General features: G+C 42.4%; 1 protein-coding gene across 1 annotated transcript; it reads left to right on the forward strand.

Moving 5' to 3' along the window:
- The first annotated feature begins 3834 nt into the window (after positions 1–3834).
- GCM1 (glial cells missing transcription factor 1) lies at positions 3835–11826 on the forward strand. The gene is made up of 5 exons (XM_008921292.3): positions 3835–3936; positions 5699–5951; positions 6899–7011; positions 8012–8140; positions 11221–11826. The coding sequence occupies exons 1-5, from the start codon at positions 3835–3837 to the stop codon at positions 11824–11826; spliced, it is 1203 nt and encodes a 400-aa protein (XP_008919540.3).
- The last annotated feature ends 8815 nt before the right edge of the window (positions 11827–20641 follow it).

The following is a 20641-nucleotide window of genomic DNA, read 5'->3' on the forward strand; positions in this document are numbered from 1 at the left end:
CAAAAATATGAGATTATCAGCCGGTTCTAATCTCAAGGGCCAGTTTTGAGAAAAGAATTAAAGAGAAACAAAGGATAAACAAAACCAACCAAGGATTTAAAAGTACTTCCATCTCCAAATATGTCCATCTTTCTTTCAAAGAGCCAGACCACAAGGCAGAAACCTTCACTTTTGGATACTGAATGGTGAAGACAGCATAAGCATTTCAAATGATGTTGAATACAGGGGTAGCCAACTTGAGGATACATCAGGGCAACCTGGGAACAAAAGTTTGTCTCCAGAAAATGAGCAACACCCCCAATGCTTTTTTCCACAGGCAGAATCTATCTCCTCATTACAAATTATGTGTCTATTTGTAGTGAGTTTATGCTCCACATCTGGGAGATAATCATGTTGCTTCATCCTACTGCTTAAGTTTATCAAATAGCAAGATTGAACTGGAAGATAAAATTGTTACTTTTAAGTTTACAGAATGTTTTTTTGGGAAAAAAAACCCCAAAAAACCAGGCTGAATTGGAGAAATATCCTTCAAGGAGTGTCAGTAGCACCTTGGTATAAGAGACTTGTCATCCAAACATGCTTGTTCCTTGGTTCCTGTGGTGCTGCATGATGAAACTCAGCAGTAATGAAAGTGAGACCAAAGAAGGATAAGAAGCATGCAAAGGCAAACACCTGCTGTGGAGGAGAAGCAGGAGAGCTCCCACTAGGAGGGAGGAACTTTCAGTGTTAGGGAAAACCATGCAGTTGAAGGCAGGGCACAAAGAAGTCATGGAAGATAGTGCAATATAGGCTGTTGGCAGGACAGGTAAGTCAGATCATGTAAAGGTCCACTGACTGCACCTGAGATGAGTTAGAGGTTGTCATTGCTGAAAGATGACACCAAAGATCAAAAGGAAGACTGATGGGAGCACTGACAAAAGCACCTTCTTCATGTGGTGGTAGAAAAATACAAGAAAAGAGCCTGACTGCTCTGTGACAGGTGACATCCACATGTTCCTGGTGCCAGCCACTGTCCTTCAGCAGAGCTGGGCAGCCAGACAGCGGAGGGCAACCCTTGCAGCAACAGCTGCTTTCCTCAGTGCTGCTCTGCAGGGTTTGCACAGCCCTCTCCAGAGTGGGAGCCTGAATGCAAGAAGCTTTTTTCAGCTCCGGGACTTTTTCCAGTCCTTGATCTCCTTGTAGATGGCTGCTGAAGAACTCCTGACATCTATTTGTGGTTATAGTCTGCCAGACTGTTCTTCCAAATAAGAGCGTGCAGATTATATTGATTTAATTTAACTTCTAAGCTCATGCAAATTGGTAATATACATAATTTCTTTTAAAAATTCATAGTCCTTTTCCTAAATGGTCAACACCAAGTACTTCTAAGGAAAATAGAAGAAATCTTCCTAATCCTTGCTAGTTAAAAATTTTCAAAAATCATAAAATACAAGGCTTAATATCTCATTCTAAATGTATTATAACATATTTCAGATATTATACAGATTAAGTAGCAGATCTTCAGATATTATTTCTTTCCTATGTTTTTGATTTTGTCTTGTCTAGTGTTAAACCTTCATGACATACTAGACCAACACTAGTAGTAATGCTGTAGCATAAGAGTCTAAAGGAATAAGTGCAAGGCTTGTAGGGAGAAGGAAATAATCTTCATTAGACAAACTGATACTAATTATATAGTGATCCAAAAATACATTTCTTTGCCTCGTTTTTGAATTTACCAATTGCTTTCACTCTGTGCTCCTGGGCTCTTGGGCAGTTAAATGAGAATCACTTCCTGCTCCCTCTACACCCTTCTGTATTTTAGGAGGGGGGAAGGGGAGAGGAGAGAAAACTATATTTCAAACCTAAGAAGTTATAAAGCTGCTACATTTTAGTAATAATTAAAGATACACAAATAACAATCATAAATTTGATATGCCACATCATCCTTCAATTAGTGCTCAGATTTTTGCTGCTATTTCATCCTTTGCTTTCAAGTATCTAAATCTGTATGATTCTCTCTAACTTCATTTTTGTGTGTGTGCTATTACGCAATAATCTGTATCTTCCATTAATCTTTATAGTAATATTTAATTATTGTTTTATCTCTATCAATATTGTATAAAGAAGAAACACTCCATTTTCTCTAACGAAGAAAATTAAAATCAATTTCTAAGTTATCTCATTTTGAAAAGTATTGTTAAAAGCAATGAGACTATAATTTTGGATTGTGTATCAAATCATTTCATGTTTTAGAGCACAAGTAGTCAAGGGTCATTTGCTTAGCAAATTCAACTAGTTTACTAGTGCAGCTCATATTTTGTTTGTCCTGACTTTACTATCTCCATCTTCATTGTAGCACAATATGAAAATACATGAAGACATGATGTTTCTTAAAACTGTTAATATTTCTGAGTGGCTATGTTCCCTTCTCCTCTGGTGTAAAATCTCATTTGAACCTGTGAGCTGCCCTCCAGAACCGGCCTCAGTTCATATTCCTGAACACACTGGTGCTGACTACCAGGCACCCCTCTGTGGGGGTCTTTTTCCATGGAGGGTGTTTTACTTCTTTCTCCCCCACTGCCACAGTCTGGGCCACAACATGTGGCAGTGGGGCTCTGACTATGCTACTAGAGCACCATACAGCCAAATGTTTCAAGTGTTCTGCAAATATCCATGAACTCTTCCTTTAGAGGTGATAATATAACAGACCACAGGTATTTTATAAATAGGTCAACTAAGGACTAGCTAATCACTTTCCAAGGACCAAGAAACAACAATAAAATAAATTATTCTTAATAAAGTCTATGAAATAGAATCACGTCAAGTAGATTTTACTTCTCTCACTACTCAGTAGTCCTTAATAAATCCTTAAGTGGCATAACTACAATAACCATCCTAAAAATATTGAAACTTTTCCAGTTTCCAGGAAAAGAAAATTGAGTTGCCTTTTCTCTCCTTAGCAAAAGGAACAAAATTTTTCATGCATGAGATCCCAAAAACATCACTATATTATCAGCCCCGTGTTCAGCACAGATCAAAAACACAGCCCCCATACTAGCCACTGTGAAGAAAATTAACTCTATCCAGACAAAACCAGCACAACAGGTTATTAAGCTTGGCTGATACTGAAACTCAGAATAGGGCAGCCACTTGCCTTATAAGACTTCAGGCAAAACCTGTTGGTTTTAACAAACATACCTTGGTGGTTTTTTTTTTATTTCAATCTTCTATTGAGATAGGAAAATGCAGGTAGCCCAACCTCCTTTTCTACACTTCTCTCATGAATTGGTAATCTCTCAGAGATGCTAACAATATGTGAAATGGTTGAGCACTTCTTCATCTGAAGTGATGAAGCAGACCCCTCTTGTTGCTTGCTTTTGTCACATGCAGTGCACAAAATATCTAATGGGTAAGCAGCGACTCAAAGACCCCTTAACAGCTGCTGAGCTGTTCAATCAGTTTGGTCCCAGAAATATTAAGCCAGAGTTGAATCAGATGTTCAAAGAGCCTGTGAGCAGAGTTACATAACTATAAACTTGGTATGACAGAAGATCGAGCAAAGCAAAACAGATGACACAGGCGTGATTTGCGTGCTGCAATTGATGTGTCTGTAACATCACAGGTTATCTCTAAGCTATATTTTCCACTGCCTTGCTGGCTTACAAAACTTTTAATGGAACAAGTTTTTCTGGCAGAAGAGCACTGATTTTTATCTTTAATGAGCAGCCTCTGTATCATTTAGCTTCAGGAAACAGCTTCCTGGTTGTAAACTGCTTGAGAGTGCTGACAGCCAGGCAACTTCAAAAGCAGCCAGGAGAGACTTTCACACTAACTTTGGGAAGGAATTCAAAAATGCTGAAAGGTGCAGATGAAGCTGCTGTGGAGCAGGAGAACTCTGCTTCCCAACATGGAGAAATGACAAGTTGGGATATCAATGACATCAAACTTCCCCAGGTATGTGTCCGTGATTAGAATTTTATTTTGTTCTGACCAGTCATCTCCACTACTGATCTTAAGTGCTTTCTCAGTCACCTATACCTCGTTGCCTTACTCTGTCACCTTGAGGTATGGGGCAGTGTTTTACTGAAAAGCTAGAAAATATTGACATATCTATGCATTTTTCCATAAAAGTATTATTGAAAGAGCTGTTGATGCATGAAAAATAGCAATGCTGAAGATACATTGCTTTTCTAGCCCACTGGTGGATGAGGTGCATAGAAAGCAGAGGGAAAAAAGTTAGCTTCTGCTGTGGGCATTCAATCAGAGATGTCCAGAACTTGTTTTGTGCCCTGGGTAGTACTTTATGAGAAGGGAACACAGCACCCACAACTGCCTTGGAACTGTGGGTGCTCAGTCTCACTTCAGATTGGGCTCCAGGCAGACAAGCTGTCTTCCCTCATGAGGGCAACAGTCTTTCATGAGCACCTAGGGAAACCTTGCTTAGTGTTTGCAGAGATCTGCTGAGAGGCAGAATAGTGATCTTCCCCTCCCTCTGTCCTTTTCTAGTTCTCTTATCTAAAAGTTTCAGCCATGATCTCCAGTGAAAGCCCACACACCCTGCGCACCAATATCACCTCCCTGTCCCTCACCTCAGCATGTTTCTGCCAAATTTCTCCTGCTGCTGTCCTTCAGCGTCCAGATCTGCCTTTCACCTCCCAAAGCTGTCTTCTTGCTGGATCCCAGCCTCTTCCATACTATACCAGTGCTTTCTGCTCAAAGCCTCCATGTTCCAGAATGTCTCCTTCCCTGACCTTCACCTCAAGGTCACCTTCACCTGCATTTCAATCTGGAGGCTTCCTTGACCCCCTTTTCTACACTATCCAGTGGCTACCAGGAGAACATGGGAGCTGATGAGAGTCGACCGATATTCTTTATGCTGTCATGGATCTCAGTGGCTGGGATTAGCAATTTAAAGGAAATTTCTACTAAGCTTTTCTACTCCTTACAAGACCTTTTCCCTCAAAACCATCAGCAGGTATGTTAGGTGCTTTATGGCTTACTGAGTTTTACTGCGTTGACTGTACCCACTGAGATGATGTGTGTTTGGTCCTTTGGGGGTTTTTTCCAGTTTTATTTTTATTATTCCTTATTGTGCTGTCCTTTGGTTTTTCAATCATTTTATCAGTGGAAATAAAACCTGACCAGGATGTCAGGTTTCTTTGTTTTGGACTTCAAAAAAATCCCTGTGCAAGTCTTTCATGGCAGTTAGACCAAAATGAACTGAAGACTTACAAATTTGGACATAGTCTCAGTGTGACTCAGTTTTTTCCCTTTTTCCAGCAAGTTGAGCCAAATCAAACCAAATGATTCAGCGTAGCACTGCTTTGAACTGACTGAAAGGCAGAGCAGGATCTCTGCCATGAAAGCTAACAGAAGTTAACCAGGCAGTGACAGCTGCCTACAAGGAAAGTGTCTGCTATTTTCCATCAAGCACCTCACCTTCCTCTCCAAAGGAGGTCCTGCACTAAGCTGGACCCATGGGTGAGTGAGAACAACATCCTGGCCAGGCCTTCCTGATGCTCTGGGGCTTGTGGGGAGCCACAGGGAACTGTGCTTTTTCTGTCTTCCCTCCTGACAACCAGCATCACCTGCTGGGGTGCTGGAGTTACCCCGGCTAGCGGACACCCAGCAGGGGACCAGCTCTGCTTGGATCTTGCACAAGCTCTTCTCTTCTCTTCCGCAGCCTAAAACATGGTTTGCTTTGGTTTTTCCACAGGATGTAAGACAGATAGACTGGTTTCAAGAATGGCCAGATTCCTATGTAAAACATATCTATAGCTCAGAGGATAAAAATGCTCAGAGGCACCACAGCAGCTGGGCGATGAGAAACACCAACAACCACAACTCTCGCATCTTAAAAAAGTCCTGCCTTGGGGTGGTGGTTTGTGGCAACGACTGCTCGACTTCGGATGGAAGGAAGATCTACCTAAGACCAGCCATATGTGATAAAGCCAGGCAAAAACAACAGCGTGAGTATCAACACGGCTGTTCATTATATGGGCAGTTCATAAGTGAATACAACATAAATCCAAGTATTGGATACTCTTTGGATTATCCAGCCTTCTTACTGCCATTCCTTATATTCCAATGCAACTCTTGATTTGGAACAATGCATTTTACATTTCTTACTGTTGAGGAGTAGTTGTCTGTTTGTTTATTTTATTTTTTTTTCCCCTAATACTTTTTTCATCTCTATTTCTATTAGTTAGGCATTCCTCTTAGGCCCATGAGAGAGGCTGCTGAGAAAGCTGTGCAGTGCAGGGAGCTTCCTGCTGTGCTGTTCTTGCCAACTTGAGTGCTGACTTCATTATTGCACTGGCCCAGGAGTAACTCAGGAGGCAAGTCTTGCAGGAAAGAAGTTGCTCATAAACCATGATGACTGGAAAACTGGCCTAACAGTCACAGCACTGGTGCAAGACAATGCAAATAGAGAACATGAGCCACACGCACTTTTTTTAATGAGACAGCTCCAAACAATTGTGATTGCTCAACAGAACTAGCACATACTGATTTCTGGATCTGATGTACATTTTGACCAAAGAAAGGTATTGCTCATGCACTCACTGAGGCCACAATGATGTCTTCTAGAAAAGTCAAAACAAGAACACATATGACATTCCAAACACGGACAAGAGAAAAACAACTAAAACTGTGATAATGAATTATGAAATTGCAATACATCTATAATAGAAACAATTGTTGACAGTTATATTTAATAATGGGCAGAATAAAGGCAATTATTAGTTTGTTTATATTGATTTTTGCTTATGTTTGAAAGTTTTTTGCGTAGTTTTTCTCAGTGTAGTTTCTGAGCCCCAAACCAAAGTGTCAGTCCACCACCAATGAACCATTGTGTCCCATGGGATTCGTCTGATCGCTGTTGTATAGAAAATGTTTCCCACTATCTTTGCTCCAGGGAAATGCTGTCCCAACTGCAATGGACCACTGAAACTCCTTTCCTGCCGAGGCCATGGTGGTTACCCAGTTACCAACTTCTGGAGGCATGAAGGCCAATTTATATTTTTTCAGGTTGGTATAAAATTACCTAACATTATGCAAGTTAATTTTAAAGACTGTTTTTGTAAGTTTTATTAAGGAATTTTTTTTGTTCCAGCAAATAAGGGTCATTGAATGTGACAAGGTCAAATGACTGTAAGGAGAAAGATTTTCACAAAGTCATAAGCAACCTGATCTAACTCTGAAGTTAGTCCTGCCTGAGCAGGAGGTTGAGCTAGACCTCCAGAGGTCCATTTCCAGCCTAAATTAGCCTATACTGCTATGATTTTACAGCATAGTGTATTTTTTTATTTAGGCTCCTGGGAAAACCTGTTGATTTTGAAGCGTTTTGCCTCAGGTACATAGGAACCAACAAATCCTCAGAAAGCCAGAAATACCATGTTATCTCTTCCCTTCTATAAGGCACCATGCATAAGCATGAGGCTATCTTGGAGCACTAAATGGTTGTACCCAAGGGATTGTCTATGGAAAATGCCATCTGTGCTTTATATGTAACTTATATCTGGACAAGACTGTATGCAAGTGTTTAAATAATGGGCACTATTTCTGGAGGTTTTAGTCCTAGTTTACTACCATAACCACTGAACTGTCTCCTGCTTTCCAGTCTTTCACTTGTGTGCAGGCTAAATAAAATTAATTCTCTATGAAAGCTAATGGAAATTAACATGCTGATAAACATGTCTAAAGTGTGAGAAGAATGGAAATAACCACAGGGACACTCTAGCCAAGCTGCAGAAGACCTTGTGGCTTCAGCTGGGGCTCTAATATGAGGAGTGTCTTCTACACATAAATGTGGTGCACTGGTCTTACGATTTCAGAGAATTTCTACCCCATCCCACTTTATCTGAGATGTTTGTTACCTAAGCTCACATTAAATAATTCATATCAAATATAAAGCATTAAATTAGGCCATAAGTGTGATTTTGGTCTGTGCTACAAATTTTGCTCTCTTAAGATTAATAACAGGTTAAGGTTGTTTCTAACTTTAACATATCATAATTACTTTCTGAAGTCCAAAGGAGCTCATGACCATCCACGTCCAGAAACAAAACTAGAAGCAGAAGCAAGAAGATCAATCCACAAAGCACAGACAGCTTTTTCTGCATCTTCTGTAAGATTAAAAAGAATACAGGAGATTGAGGTAACTCTTGTTATTGATCAGTGAAATTTTGGGGTCAAAAATCTGTGGTTCAAGGCATGGTGGAGGCTACCTGGACTTTAGGTCTGTGTGGTAGTAGGCTTTACACCTCCACATTCTGCCTCCCCATGATCAGGTCAAGAAGGATGAGGGCTGTCCTGAGCACCATGACTTCCTCAGCACTGCTATCCACTGCTAGTGCCCCCTCTCTGGAGCCAATTTTGGCCTGATTGACAGCAGGAGATTACATCTATACTGGTAAACAAAGCAGGACTGGAGGGCAGGCTCAGTCATACCACTATTCATGTGGTCCCTGATGTGGATTTGGTCAGTGCTAATTCATGCTCACAGACAAAATGCTCTAGCATAGGTCAGGAGGACAGTATGTACCAGAGACCATTTCCTAGCAGAATTTTGGACAAGGTTGAATCAGGTTTTGGTCCCTTCACTGTACACAGCTGGCTTTGAACCTACCTGTGCCCCTATGTGCCATCATGCTACAAGACACGGACAATTAAGAACCTTAAGCTGATGCAGTGAAAAACAGTCCTTGGTGAACTGCAACACAGCCCTTGCATGTCCATTTCACTTCAGGTCCAGAAGTTGCCCAAGGCCAGGACGTAGTCTGGACACCGACAGGCCATGCTTTTTGGTCCTTGTTGCCAATGACAGTCCTCAGTTTCATTTCATTTAGCAGTTTGGGCATAGCTTTAGAGCATCAGCTCTTTCCTATTTTAAATGCAAGAGTTACTGTTAGAAAAATTTCCTACAAGTTCTTTGTTAGTACTCTCCATAAATAAAATTAATTGCAAAGAAATCTATGAATAAAGTAAGTAGATATTTAGTCTAATCAGTATTGACACTGAAGGAGAACATTAGCAGGTTTTTATTGGATTTAACTTACAGTATTGATTGCACCAACTTATGACAAAGTGGTAACAAATAAACACTTGAAAATTGGGAAATACTTTTGGCAACACCTGAACTCAGGAGGAAGATTTGTGTGTGCCTGTACACGTACACAGAGACACAAACTGTTTACTCTCTGAGTCCATTGAGGGCAACAAAGATGATTAGGGGAGTGGAACATCCCTCTTACAAGGACAGGCTGAGGGAGTTGGGCCTGTTCACCCTTGAGAAGAGATAAATGAGAGGGGACCTCATCAATGTCTACAAGTATTTGAAGAGGAGGTGTCAACAGGATGGAGCCAGGCTCCTCTCAGTGGTGTCAAACAATAGGACAAGAGGCAATGGCCAGAAACTGATGCGCAGGACAGTGCACTGGAACATGAGGAAGAACTTCTTTACTGTGCAGTGACCATGCACTGGAACAGATTGCTCAGAGAGGTCATGGAGTCTCCCTCACTGAAGATATTCAAGAACTGTCTGGATGCAGTTCTGTGCAATGGGCTCTACAATGACCCAGCTCAAGCAGGGAGGTTGGACCAGACAAACCGCTGTGGTCCTTTCCAACCTGACCCATTCTGTGTTTCTGTGAAAAGGGTTTTATTATAGAATACAATATATAGCATTACCTAAAGGATATGCCTTTTATATACTGTGTATGGTATCTTGACAAAAAACCCTTATCATTAACAAGGCAAAATCAGAAATCCTTACTTCTTCTTCCCCCAGTCCCCCAGCCATTACTTAAGAAAACCCAGTTACTTCAGTAGCAAGCCTGGATCGCTTTATTCACAGACTTAATGTCCATCAGGGAGAGAAATGCTCTCCTGCAGGACAGCTGCCCCTGAGCAGGATTTGGCCACCTGCAGACCATCAAGGGCTGTGAGGACACCCTCAGATGCAGGAGGCACTGCCACATCCTTGGACAGACAAGAGGAAGTCAGGTTTTCTCCACAAGTGTCTCTTGGGACATGTGTCCCAAGCTTCTCCACTGACATGGAGAAGGTGCTGTGGAAAAGTGAGCACACCCCTCCACCTCTGCTTGGGTTTTCCCAGGTTTGAAATGGTCAGGTTATATTATTTACTGTCAACTGGCTTTCCAGTTCATGGCTCTTCAGCAGGTTTTCCTTGGGAATAACTCATCATATCTGTGTTCTGCCACAACTGGCAGTGATACAACTAATTCAGGAATCTGATTTCACACAGAGAGCCTGTGTCGCTCAATCTGCAAAAATGTATTCTGAAGGGATTAAATTTTAATGTGCTCACAAGAGACCAGGAAGGAGAACTTTAGAAAAAGGTATGAGATGGTCCCCAAATAGAGCAAGTGATATATAGGATGTTCTCCCTGTGGCATCAATGGGTCTTTTGTTGAAGGTGGGCTGGGTCCTATACCAGATTGCTGGCATTTCTTCTCAGTGAGTGGAGAACAGCAGAAAGGTTTGCTACTTTGTGGTCAGAAAAATCACTATAATTAAATGCATGAAAAAGCAGAATTATAAAGAAGAAAGACTTGCAAGTACTCATCAGAAATGATAGCACAAATGAGTGTTCTGAAAGGAATTGAAGTTTGCACAATTATAAACCAATAATTAGGGCAATTAAAGAAGTTGTGAAATATCTAGAACAAAGGACCCAGAAGAATAATTCTTGTGTGCTGATCCATCGCTGAATGAAATTTCTGTTTGCAGGGTAAAAAAATGTAAAGATAGGAAAATTTATTAGTTAGAAATAGAGTCTTGAAAAGAGACACATAATATTATTGTAGTGAAAAGATCACTTCAAAACAAACAGTTTTTAAAAATCATATACCTAGCTTTTCCAAACTCCACAGAAAAAAAATAATTCTGTGGTGTCAAGTGTATTAGAATAATTGCATTTTTAGGTCCTTCCTCAGTATATGCTGGCAGTGGATCCCAAGGGCTGTGAATGCAAGGTCTAAACAATTCTTTCAGTGTGAAACAGGCTTTGGGCAAAACCTGAGGAAACAACCCCAAATCTGTGAACTGAGAGCCCTGTTTGGTTTGCCCCTAAAGCCCATGGTCACTCCCCTACAAGGAGGCTGCTACACTGTCTGCTTTGTTACCTGTATTAATTGAGTGCACTTGTGAAGGTCTTACAGAGGAGGGTTGATAGACTACACCTTGTTTTACTAACCTATGCCTTGCTTTCCCAAGTCTCTGACAGGTGCAATGCCGATGCCAGAAGCATTGCCTTTGCTTCTTTCCAAGCCGGATGCTTACGTGATACCTGCTAATTTCAGGGGACATTTAAGCAAAAGCTCCCAGGAGCCAACGCTGAGCAGCTGCTCTGGGCAGCTGCTGTACCCAAGGGCAGCTGGGGAGGATGAGGGCTCTGGAGAGGCATTGACCTGGAGCCAAGGCCCATCCCTTGGGAGGATCCCCAGTGCCGAGAGGCTGTGCAGTGGCCCTGCTGTCCCCTGCACAGCCCCTTCCCACCAGCACTGCGCCTACTTCAGCACCCAGCATGTCCTGCCTGTGCCAAAGGGTGGACATGGCTCCTTCAGGCCTAACACTGGTCCTCTGGGAGATGGATCCTGTGGAGAGAAATCCCTGCTGACCTACAGCAGCAGCTGCCTCTCTCTGCCACCTTACCCTGCACCTCAGAGTGGCCCCTGCTCCAGGGTGAGTGGGGCACAGCCCCACCGCCAGCTCTCGGCACCTTTGAGGGGAAGTGAAGGAGACATGAGTGAGGGAGGGCCCCAGGTGGGTCTCAACTACTGCCACAATGACATGGTTTTTAACCTGTACCCATTACGGTGACCAGGTGTAAATGTCTCTGCTCAGCCCTCCTCTGGCAAAGGGCCCAATTCTCCATCCCTGTCACAACATGGATGTGAAAGTGCTACCACACCAGTTCCTGCTTTAGCTCCTCTTGCAGGCCCCAGGAGGGACTTTCATACCTGAAGGCTTGTCTTTGTTCCTTTTTTTTAAACTGTTATATTCTCCCCCACTATATCATTGATCTAATAAAAGGTGTCAGATCTTCTTACAAACTGCCTCGCTGCCATTCTGGTTTGGTAGCATTTCAGCCCTCCTCAATACATGGTTTGTTCAAGCTGTGGGACTGTGGAAGGTGCAGATGAATGACCTCAAGGACCACAGCTGTCATGTATAACCTTCTGCACTCTTTCAGCTTCTTCAGGAAGTGATCTAAGTCCCTCCACTGCACCAGCCTTGCACACATGTTGTATAGAATCATCACACAATGTTTTTGGCTTGGAAGGGACCTTCAGAAATCATCCAGAACAACCCCCCTTCCCATGGGCAGGGACATCCTTTACTAGACCAGGCTGTTCAAAGCCCCATCCAGCCTGGCCTTGAACATTTCCAGGGATGGGGCATCCACAACTGCTCTGGGCAACCTGTTCCAGTGCCTCACCATCCTCATAAAAATATTTCCCCCTCAAGCCCAATTTAAACCTACTCTCTTTCAGTTTAAAACAATTGTTGCTTGTCCTATCACTACAGGCCTTGGTAAAAACTCTTTCTCTGTCTTTCTCATAAACTCGCCTCATGTTGAAAGGCCACAGTGAGGTCTACTCCAAACTTGCTTTTCTCTGGATTGAACAACCCCAACTTTCTGAGCCTGTTTTCATGGGAGGAGTGCTCCAGCCCTGTCTTTGATCAACTTTATGGCCCTCCTCTGGGCCCTCTCTGGCAGGTCCACATCTTTCCTGTGCTGGGGACCCCAGAGTTGGATGCAGAACTTCACATGGAATCTCATGAGAGCAGTGTAGATGTGAGAATCCCCTCCCTTGACCTGCTGGTCACACTTCTTTTGATACAGTCCAGGATACAGTTGGCTTTCTGGGCTGCATGTGCACACTGACAGATCATGTGCAATACACCATTATCCCTAAGTCCCCCTCTGCAGGGTTAGACCCAGTTTCATATATGTATATTTTCAATATATATCGCCTTGCTGCTTTTTCCAGCCACTTTTTGTTTCTTTTATTGCAGACTGTAACAAATCCTCCAGCATCCGTTCCATACGTCACTCCCTTTTCTGACCACTACCATAAGCTGTATTTTAGCAGGACCTATCAGTTCCCTACATTTCTTAAAAAAAGTAGGGTGCCAAATATGAATTTTCTTGCCTGAACTTAGTGGCCAGCTCAGAGATCTTTGGCAAAGATTCCTTCACCTTTTCCCATAATTGACATCTGCATGACTTTCCTGCATGACTGGCCTCTGCTGCTCTCTGGACTGGGTTTTAGGGGCCACCTACCCCCCCGCAGGAGGAGGCACTTACACACAACCCCGCTGCTGCCTCTGCAAGGAAGAGCTGAGGGATGTCATATATGGCATTTCATGGCTGGTTCCTTTAACCACTGAAGGTAGAGAGCCTCATCTCTAGGGTCTGCCCAGCTGCCAGTCGTAACCATGCCCTGCCCTGCCTGTGGAGCAAGTCAAGCACCAGAAATCTGAGGCAAAATAAACCTTTCATTGGGATGAATCTGGGCAGACAGTATTACAAAACAAGTGGCAATAAAAACTTCACATTACCTCAGATTGTGGTGTATCTTGTGTTCAGTCTTTTTTTTTTCTCTCATTTTAATTTTTTTAGATTCTTTTTTTTTTTTAAGACTTTGAAATATATTAGTTACTAGGGAAACCACTCTCCTGGTGAAGGGTGTAGTTCAAAGACACTTAAAAGACAAGAACAAATTGTATTCATAGAGTGTTTCAAAAATGTTTATTGCAATTTGTGAAACAGAGGATGCATAGTGATTTGTTTGATGTGGAAAAAAATCTAAATGTAGATCACAAAGTAACAGTGTGCTATTGTATGTAAAGGTCAATTCACTAAACTTTTTTTTAGTCAGTGAGTTACTCTCACACTGACTCCAAACTTTGTGTGTTTTATAATGATTCTTCAGATCAGTAACTAGGAGAAGGAAACTTTGATCAAGGTTTCTAACAACCTCCACCTCTAAGACAGAAAAAGTAAAATCAAGAGGAGCCATAAGCACTTGTGCTTTGGGAGGTAAACTGCAGGATTAGGGACAGACAGGGCCCCTCCACCTTCCGTCTCCCATAGCTGAGATTCCTCTGGAACTGCCAAACCAGTCACACCAGTGAGGGACCACACAGGGCATGCTGCCTGCTGCCATCAGCTCTGTCTCATCTTGCCTCTCCTCTGAATTCCTTGCTTCTCTGCTGCAATACTGCCAGCACCACCTCTCTCTCAGCAATAGTACCATACAGATGTGTGGCTAGAAGTCTCCTTGGACAGTGCTCCCACACCAAAGTATATCAGTTCCCTTTACACCCACCAATCCCTTCCTCTGTTTTTAAAAACTTCCAGCAAAAGGGATTTGATAACCAATCCCATAACCTGTTCCGTGGCTTCACTGTCCCAGTCCCAGCTGTTAGCATTTTTTCCTCATGTCTGATTTTCTTTCCTGCAGATCAACCATTTCTCAAGTTTTTGAAGATGGGTAGCGTCCAGTTACTAAGTTTCGCAGGCTTCTTAAAGGACTATTACTACAAAACCTCCCTAAAAGAAAGTTACTACCAACCTTTCTTCCTGACTGAGAAGGAAGAAGCTTTTTGTTGGTTTGCCTTGAAGTCTGAATCAAAAGGTTTCCAAAATGAAAGCTATTCCTGCAGTCACAGCTCCACTCAGTAGCTACCTGCCACAGAAGGGCCGTGCCTTCTTGCAGTTTCCATGCTTGTAACTCTGTGCCACCAGGACAGTCCCACAATGTGAAGAGACACTGAGTCCCTGTTCATGCAGCATTCATCACACCAACTATGTTTCTAAAAGAAACACATTTCAGGCTCAAGAAGGACAGGTTATTAATTTTTAAAAAGGAGGAAACTAAGATTTTGTGATTTTTCTATGGTTAAACACAGAAAGGCTTTCCAGATTTATAAGCTGGGTCATTTTGACCTTTCCACATTTTTGCAGTGACTTCTATGCTGGCAGCAACTCCCTCTACTTTAGGTACATTCAGCACAGTGGGTCAATATAACACCAAATTTATATCTGTTTAGCTCAAAATACAAAGATACCAATCCCATCTCTGACCTTCACAACAATAAATTTTTGCAATGTGTTTGAGATACGTGAAAAGAAACATATGTGTCATTGCTTTAAACCTCTTTTAACCAGCTGTAAGGTGCTGTGCACAACTGGGCTGATAATAATCATAGAATGGTTTGGGTTGGAAGGGACCTGGAAGATCATCTGGCTCCAACCCCCTGCCGTGGGCAGGGACATCTCCCGCTAGACCAGGTTACTCAGAGCCCTATCCAGGCTGGTCTTGAACACCTCCAGGGATGAGAGTTGTTCAACCTCTCCAGGCAACCTGTTCCAGTGCCTCACCAACCTTATAGTAAAGAATTTCTTCCTAATATCTAATCTAAACCTACCCTCCTTAAGCTTAAGACCATTCCCCCTTGTCCTATCACTCACTACATGTCCTTGTGAAAAGTCCTCCTCCAACCTTCTTGTAGGCCCCTTTTAGGAACTGGAAGGTGCTCTAAGGTCATCCCAGAGCCTCCTCTTCTCCAGGCTGAACATCCCCAACTCTCTCAGCCTGTCTTCATAGGAGAGGTGTTCCAGGTCTGTGATCAGTGTAGTGGCTTCCTCTGGACTTGTTCCAACAGATCCATGTCTTCCTTGTGTTGGGGGGCCCAGACCTGGACACAGCACTCTGAGTGGAGTGTCATGAGAGCAGAGGAGAATGGGAGAATCAGAGGTGAAAGAGCACTGGATGCATTATCCTCTATTTTAGAAAATATACTGAACAGTGTGTTTATTCAGGGTAGTTTCATGAAGAAACTCCAATTGATCTGTGAGGATCCACCCATAGACAACCCTGTAACCTTATTCTCTGCTGCAGAAATGTCTGCTGTGCAAGGCACAGCTGCAGCAGAGCTTTAGGCAGGCAGCAGATATGCAAGGAGGTCAGGGTGTGGATGATTACACATGTACATGTGTCACTTACAGACATGGTTTAGGGGTGGACTTGGTAGTGCTGGGTTAATGCTTGGACTCCACCTTCTTCAAGGGCTTTTCCAATCTAAATAATCCTATAAAAATCAACCTGTAGCTGTAATAGGGCTTGGAATCCCAACACAGGCAGGCTTTGATGCTGGTTCACTGCAGGGTGAGGCAGCACATTTGCTCCTGCAGGCAGTTGCTGTTATCCAGGTAAACTACAAAATGTGGCATTTTTTCATCAAAATACTGTATTTGTCTCCATGATTACTATAACTTTACCAGCTGTTGTCCCAGCCTACCATCCTAGTCCTGTTGACCAATGCAGATTTATAGCAGGGGAGTAAGAGTCCTGTTTTTTGGGGATTTTTTTAACTCTTGCCTGTTCCAAGGCATCAAGCCTGCTCCCAGGCCTGAGCTTCAAAATGAGAGAAAACTTAAGCTCACACACACTTCTGTGCATGCCAACCTCACTTCTATGTGAAACGCGTGTGGTTTGGGCACAGCTACAGTTAGGATTGCCTGGCCAGGTTCTCCATCATTAACCTCATGATGAAGACGTAGGGCCAGTGCCAAGGAGATGGGTCAGCCAGTATCCTCCCAAACACAGCCCAAATTCTTGCATGAGAGTGAGCCCCACTATCTGTGCTGTCCCCACAACTGTGTGGCTGCTCCAACCGCAGGGCAGGTAACACAGAAAGCTATAGTTTGCATCACTGTGCTTCAGTCCACCCTGCATTTAGCCATTTCAACACTGCCCAAACCAGTAAGCATCCTCTGCACATAAGGGCTCCTGGAAAACTTGCAGATTCCTACTTTTGTCCACATTTTCAAACTTTCATCACTCTAATGCCTCTGTATTTTGGTAGTCCTAAGGTACTACAGCAGGGCAAAGAGCACTGAATTGAAGGAGAGCACAGCAGTTTGTTCCCTGAGGTCTCTTGGAAAACCTTAACTCAGGTTTGACAGTAAACCTGGAATAGCAGCAATCTTTTCTCTGTTTAGATGCTGTAAGTTTAAATTTGTGTTAGGCTACAATCGTTCTATATCAAACCATCTTCAAGGCCTGATGAGAAGCTGAATTGCAATTTTAGGATAAAATTATCAGGAATGCTGCTGCGCTGAAGCTCAGTGATCACCAGATGATCAACACTGCACTCCATTCTTATTTTTTTTAATTCCTGTGAATGGTAATGAGATGCTGACAATACACTGTATGATTTTGGTCTCATAAAAGACTCTGAGTCCTTGAAGAAGAAAGAAGAAAAACTTGATTCACTGCGTTGCACATACCCAGACAAATATTCATCTTGTCATCAGATTAATTTTTGTGGTAGTTTTTCAGGTTCTACAGACTTTGGTGGCTTTTTATGTGAAATGTTTAAAAAGGCACACTTTCTTAAAGAGGGAGCAGTTTCCAAACAAAATTGCTGGCAACTGTGGTGTCAGCTTCTATGAAAGTTAGCCCCCCACAATCTTCCCACTTTATTACCACTGGGAAATGCAGCTGACTTTAATATCTGTAGGTTTATTGTTCTCAGACTTTACTTTCCAGATCACCATCTGACTAGACACTGTCAATTACTAATATGCATACTCAAGGCGAGTTTAAGGGTACTCAGTGTTTTCTTCTCCATGTGATTAAATTTCCAGGCAGAACTGAACCAACCCACTATATTCCCATTTGTCATTTAAGGTAGGTGTCAAATTATACAAAACAAAGTAAAGACCTTTTCATTGATTCAAAGTACAGAAGTTGTGGTAAGTACCCTGAATTTCAAAGGTCTTCTTGAAGGCTGAATAACAGGAACAATCTTTTCCTTAGGTATCCCCCCACACCCCAAAAAAATCAGTGAGGTGCAGGAAGGCCACAGCCATTGGGAACTGCAGCTAGGAAAAAAAACTTAAAGTCCCTGATACATATACAGTTAATGAAAACTGATTGTAACTGATTATTACTTACATACATATTTATCAAATTTCCTTTAAGAGATTTGTCTTTTCCTCTACACTAAGCCCCTGAGTCCCATTCCCCACCAGCCCTGAGGTGTCTGCTTCCCCAATTGACTTAAAAGTAAAAATCAGCTGGTTTTGTGAACACAGTTCAAGTCAGACAGCAAGGAAACTGGGCTCTAGGGAAAAGAGGAGAAAAGGGACAAATATTTTGTACTTTTTTTCTTCAAGTATACAACTGAGAGCTGTAGCAATCTGAAAACTCGGGTATCAGCAGAAAAGGAACTGCTAGGATTATGTAGCAGGCTGCGGACAGCAGGAGTTGGGAGAAACTCCTTAATCTGAGGACCGAAGGAGACCTATTGATATTCAACCATGTTGATTGGCCTGTCTCCTGCAGCAGGATATGGCAACACTTTGTGATGATGTTATCAGACCAAGTTGAAACCCCTTTGTTTCTCCCCCCCCATGTAATCCTAGATAGGGAAATGTTAACCATCTTCCCCTCACATGTAATCCTTGCTATGGGAAACGTTAATCAATTGTGTAATCCCCTAATTAACATAATCCCTCCCCTGGTTAACATAACTCGTCCTCCTTATTAACATGCCCTACCCTCGAGACCCTTAAATTGCGTTTCCCGTGTTCAATAGATTCCAGTTTCTACCCCCGAATTGGGATCAAATAGTTTTGGACCTTTACAGAGAGCTAATAAAACTTAATGCCCCTATAAATGTATCTTACCTGGCCAAACCAGGTTAATAGACACTGAAGTGTGAAGTACCAGACATAAAACCAATTTCTTATCAGCATAGATAGAAAGGAGTTGCCTGAATGCCCCTTCCAGTGAGAAACCCCTACAGCACCTTCTTAAAAATATAAGAAAGGATTACTTCTTTTTGCTCCCCAAAGACAGCAGGTGATGCAACATCAAACTTCGGGGAAGATCTGCACAGAAGGTAAACGCACCTTCGGCTCACGGGCTCCCCTCTGCTCTAGCTGAGGTACCCCATTCGCATCCATGTTTGCCAGTTTTACAGGGTTTCTGGGGAAGATATTAAAGCTGTTCTACAACAAAGAAATTATTTGCACATACTGCAGGACAGGATGTCCAAACACCCCCAAAAGCATAACTCTTGGTCCTGGCTAGGGCCACCAGCCTTTCCCCAATAAACTTGCACTCTGAACAGAAACCTTCAGAGCAGAGCAGGAACTGAAATGACGACCCTTGCTTTGGGGAACATACAATCTCCAAGTGGCAGTGGTTAAACACACTTCTTTTCAGTGCATCATCCTTCATAAGGATGTTCCCACTTCACATATTGGCTGCCTCAGATCCCATTTGGAGGCCATGATTCTGTCATTCAGATACTTAAAATCCCTTTGAAGAACTGGCCTTTCTGTTTAGTCCTGTTCAGTTGTGTTATTGTGGCACAGAAACCAAAGGAGATGAATGCCTGGCAGGCTAAATGTAATGTGTAAAAATTGCTTGGTCCATTTCCTCTATTTTTCCTGATAGGTTCACAAATATTAAATAAGTTGTAGGGAAAAATACATATACTTTGTTTATGAAGTACAAAGGAATACTTCAAACCGTGGCATGCCACCTCATGGTCGAACAGCGACAGTGCACACCGGCACCAGTAGACGCATCAGGAAGCTGCATCCCAAAGCTCTTGATCAGTACTAAGGTGCAACGACCTGCAGGGTTAGCACTATCTCCGGAAAAAACTAAAACAAAATGGAAAAAAAAATCAAATCCTTTGCAAAAAAAAAAAAAAAAAAAAAGTTTGCGCAGAACTTCTGTTTTAGCAACTTTAGCAATCTCTTACCCTTATAGAAGTAGAATTAATTTGTACATTGAATATGGAAACATGCCGAGATCACAGCGCTTGCAAGTATCTTCTCAAGGGAAAATTCATTCCTTCAGAAATAAAATGTGTGGAAAAAATATCTACTCATCTTGGACTTCCACATTAAAGAATAATTTCATTTGGCAGGATTTATTAGTCTTACTTTTCTTAGCTCTGGACCATATCCAGCTATTTCTCATACAGCATTCCAAGGCTAAATTAATGAATGTGCAACAGGTATCTTCAAAATATGTCAAAAAACTTTCAATTGCCAAGGAAAGCTGTCAATCCCAAAAGATGCAGGACTGTTTCATGTCTTCAGAAGCAGTCATGTTTCATGGGGGTTTTTTTCTATTCATATGCTGAACATGTGTTCCATAAAATCACACTATACTTAACCCAGAGGGTGGCTGGGTGCTGGAACAGGCTCCCAAGGGAAGTGGTTACAGCACCAAGCCTGACAGAGTTCAAGAGGCATTTGGACGATACTCTCAGGTTCATGATGTGACTCTTGGGGATGGTCCTATGCGGGGCCAGGAGCTGGTGGGTCCCTTCCAACTAGGGATATTCTACAGTTCTATGTAATTTTAACACCTCTTACTGTCTTGAATGATAGGTACACATTGCCATGGTGCACATGGACCCTTTCAAGTGGCCTACACTGAAAGCAGTTTTAGCTGGGAGAGAATACCACTTTTATACATCCCCAGAAGTTCCATTCAATTGCAGACTGGTTCGTCTTCCAAATCCTTTGCTTCAGTCAACATTATACAGGACTTCTGGTTCTAGTAATTATTTTAAGGACTCAGGAACTAGACTC

This window comes from Manacus vitellinus, unplaced genomic scaffold (genome assembly GCF_001715985.3).
Source record: "Manacus vitellinus isolate BGI_N305 unplaced genomic scaffold, ASM171598v3 scaffold_4_pilon, whole genome shotgun sequence".
Lineage (NCBI taxonomy): Eukaryota > Metazoa > Chordata > Aves > Passeriformes > Pipridae > Manacus > Manacus vitellinus.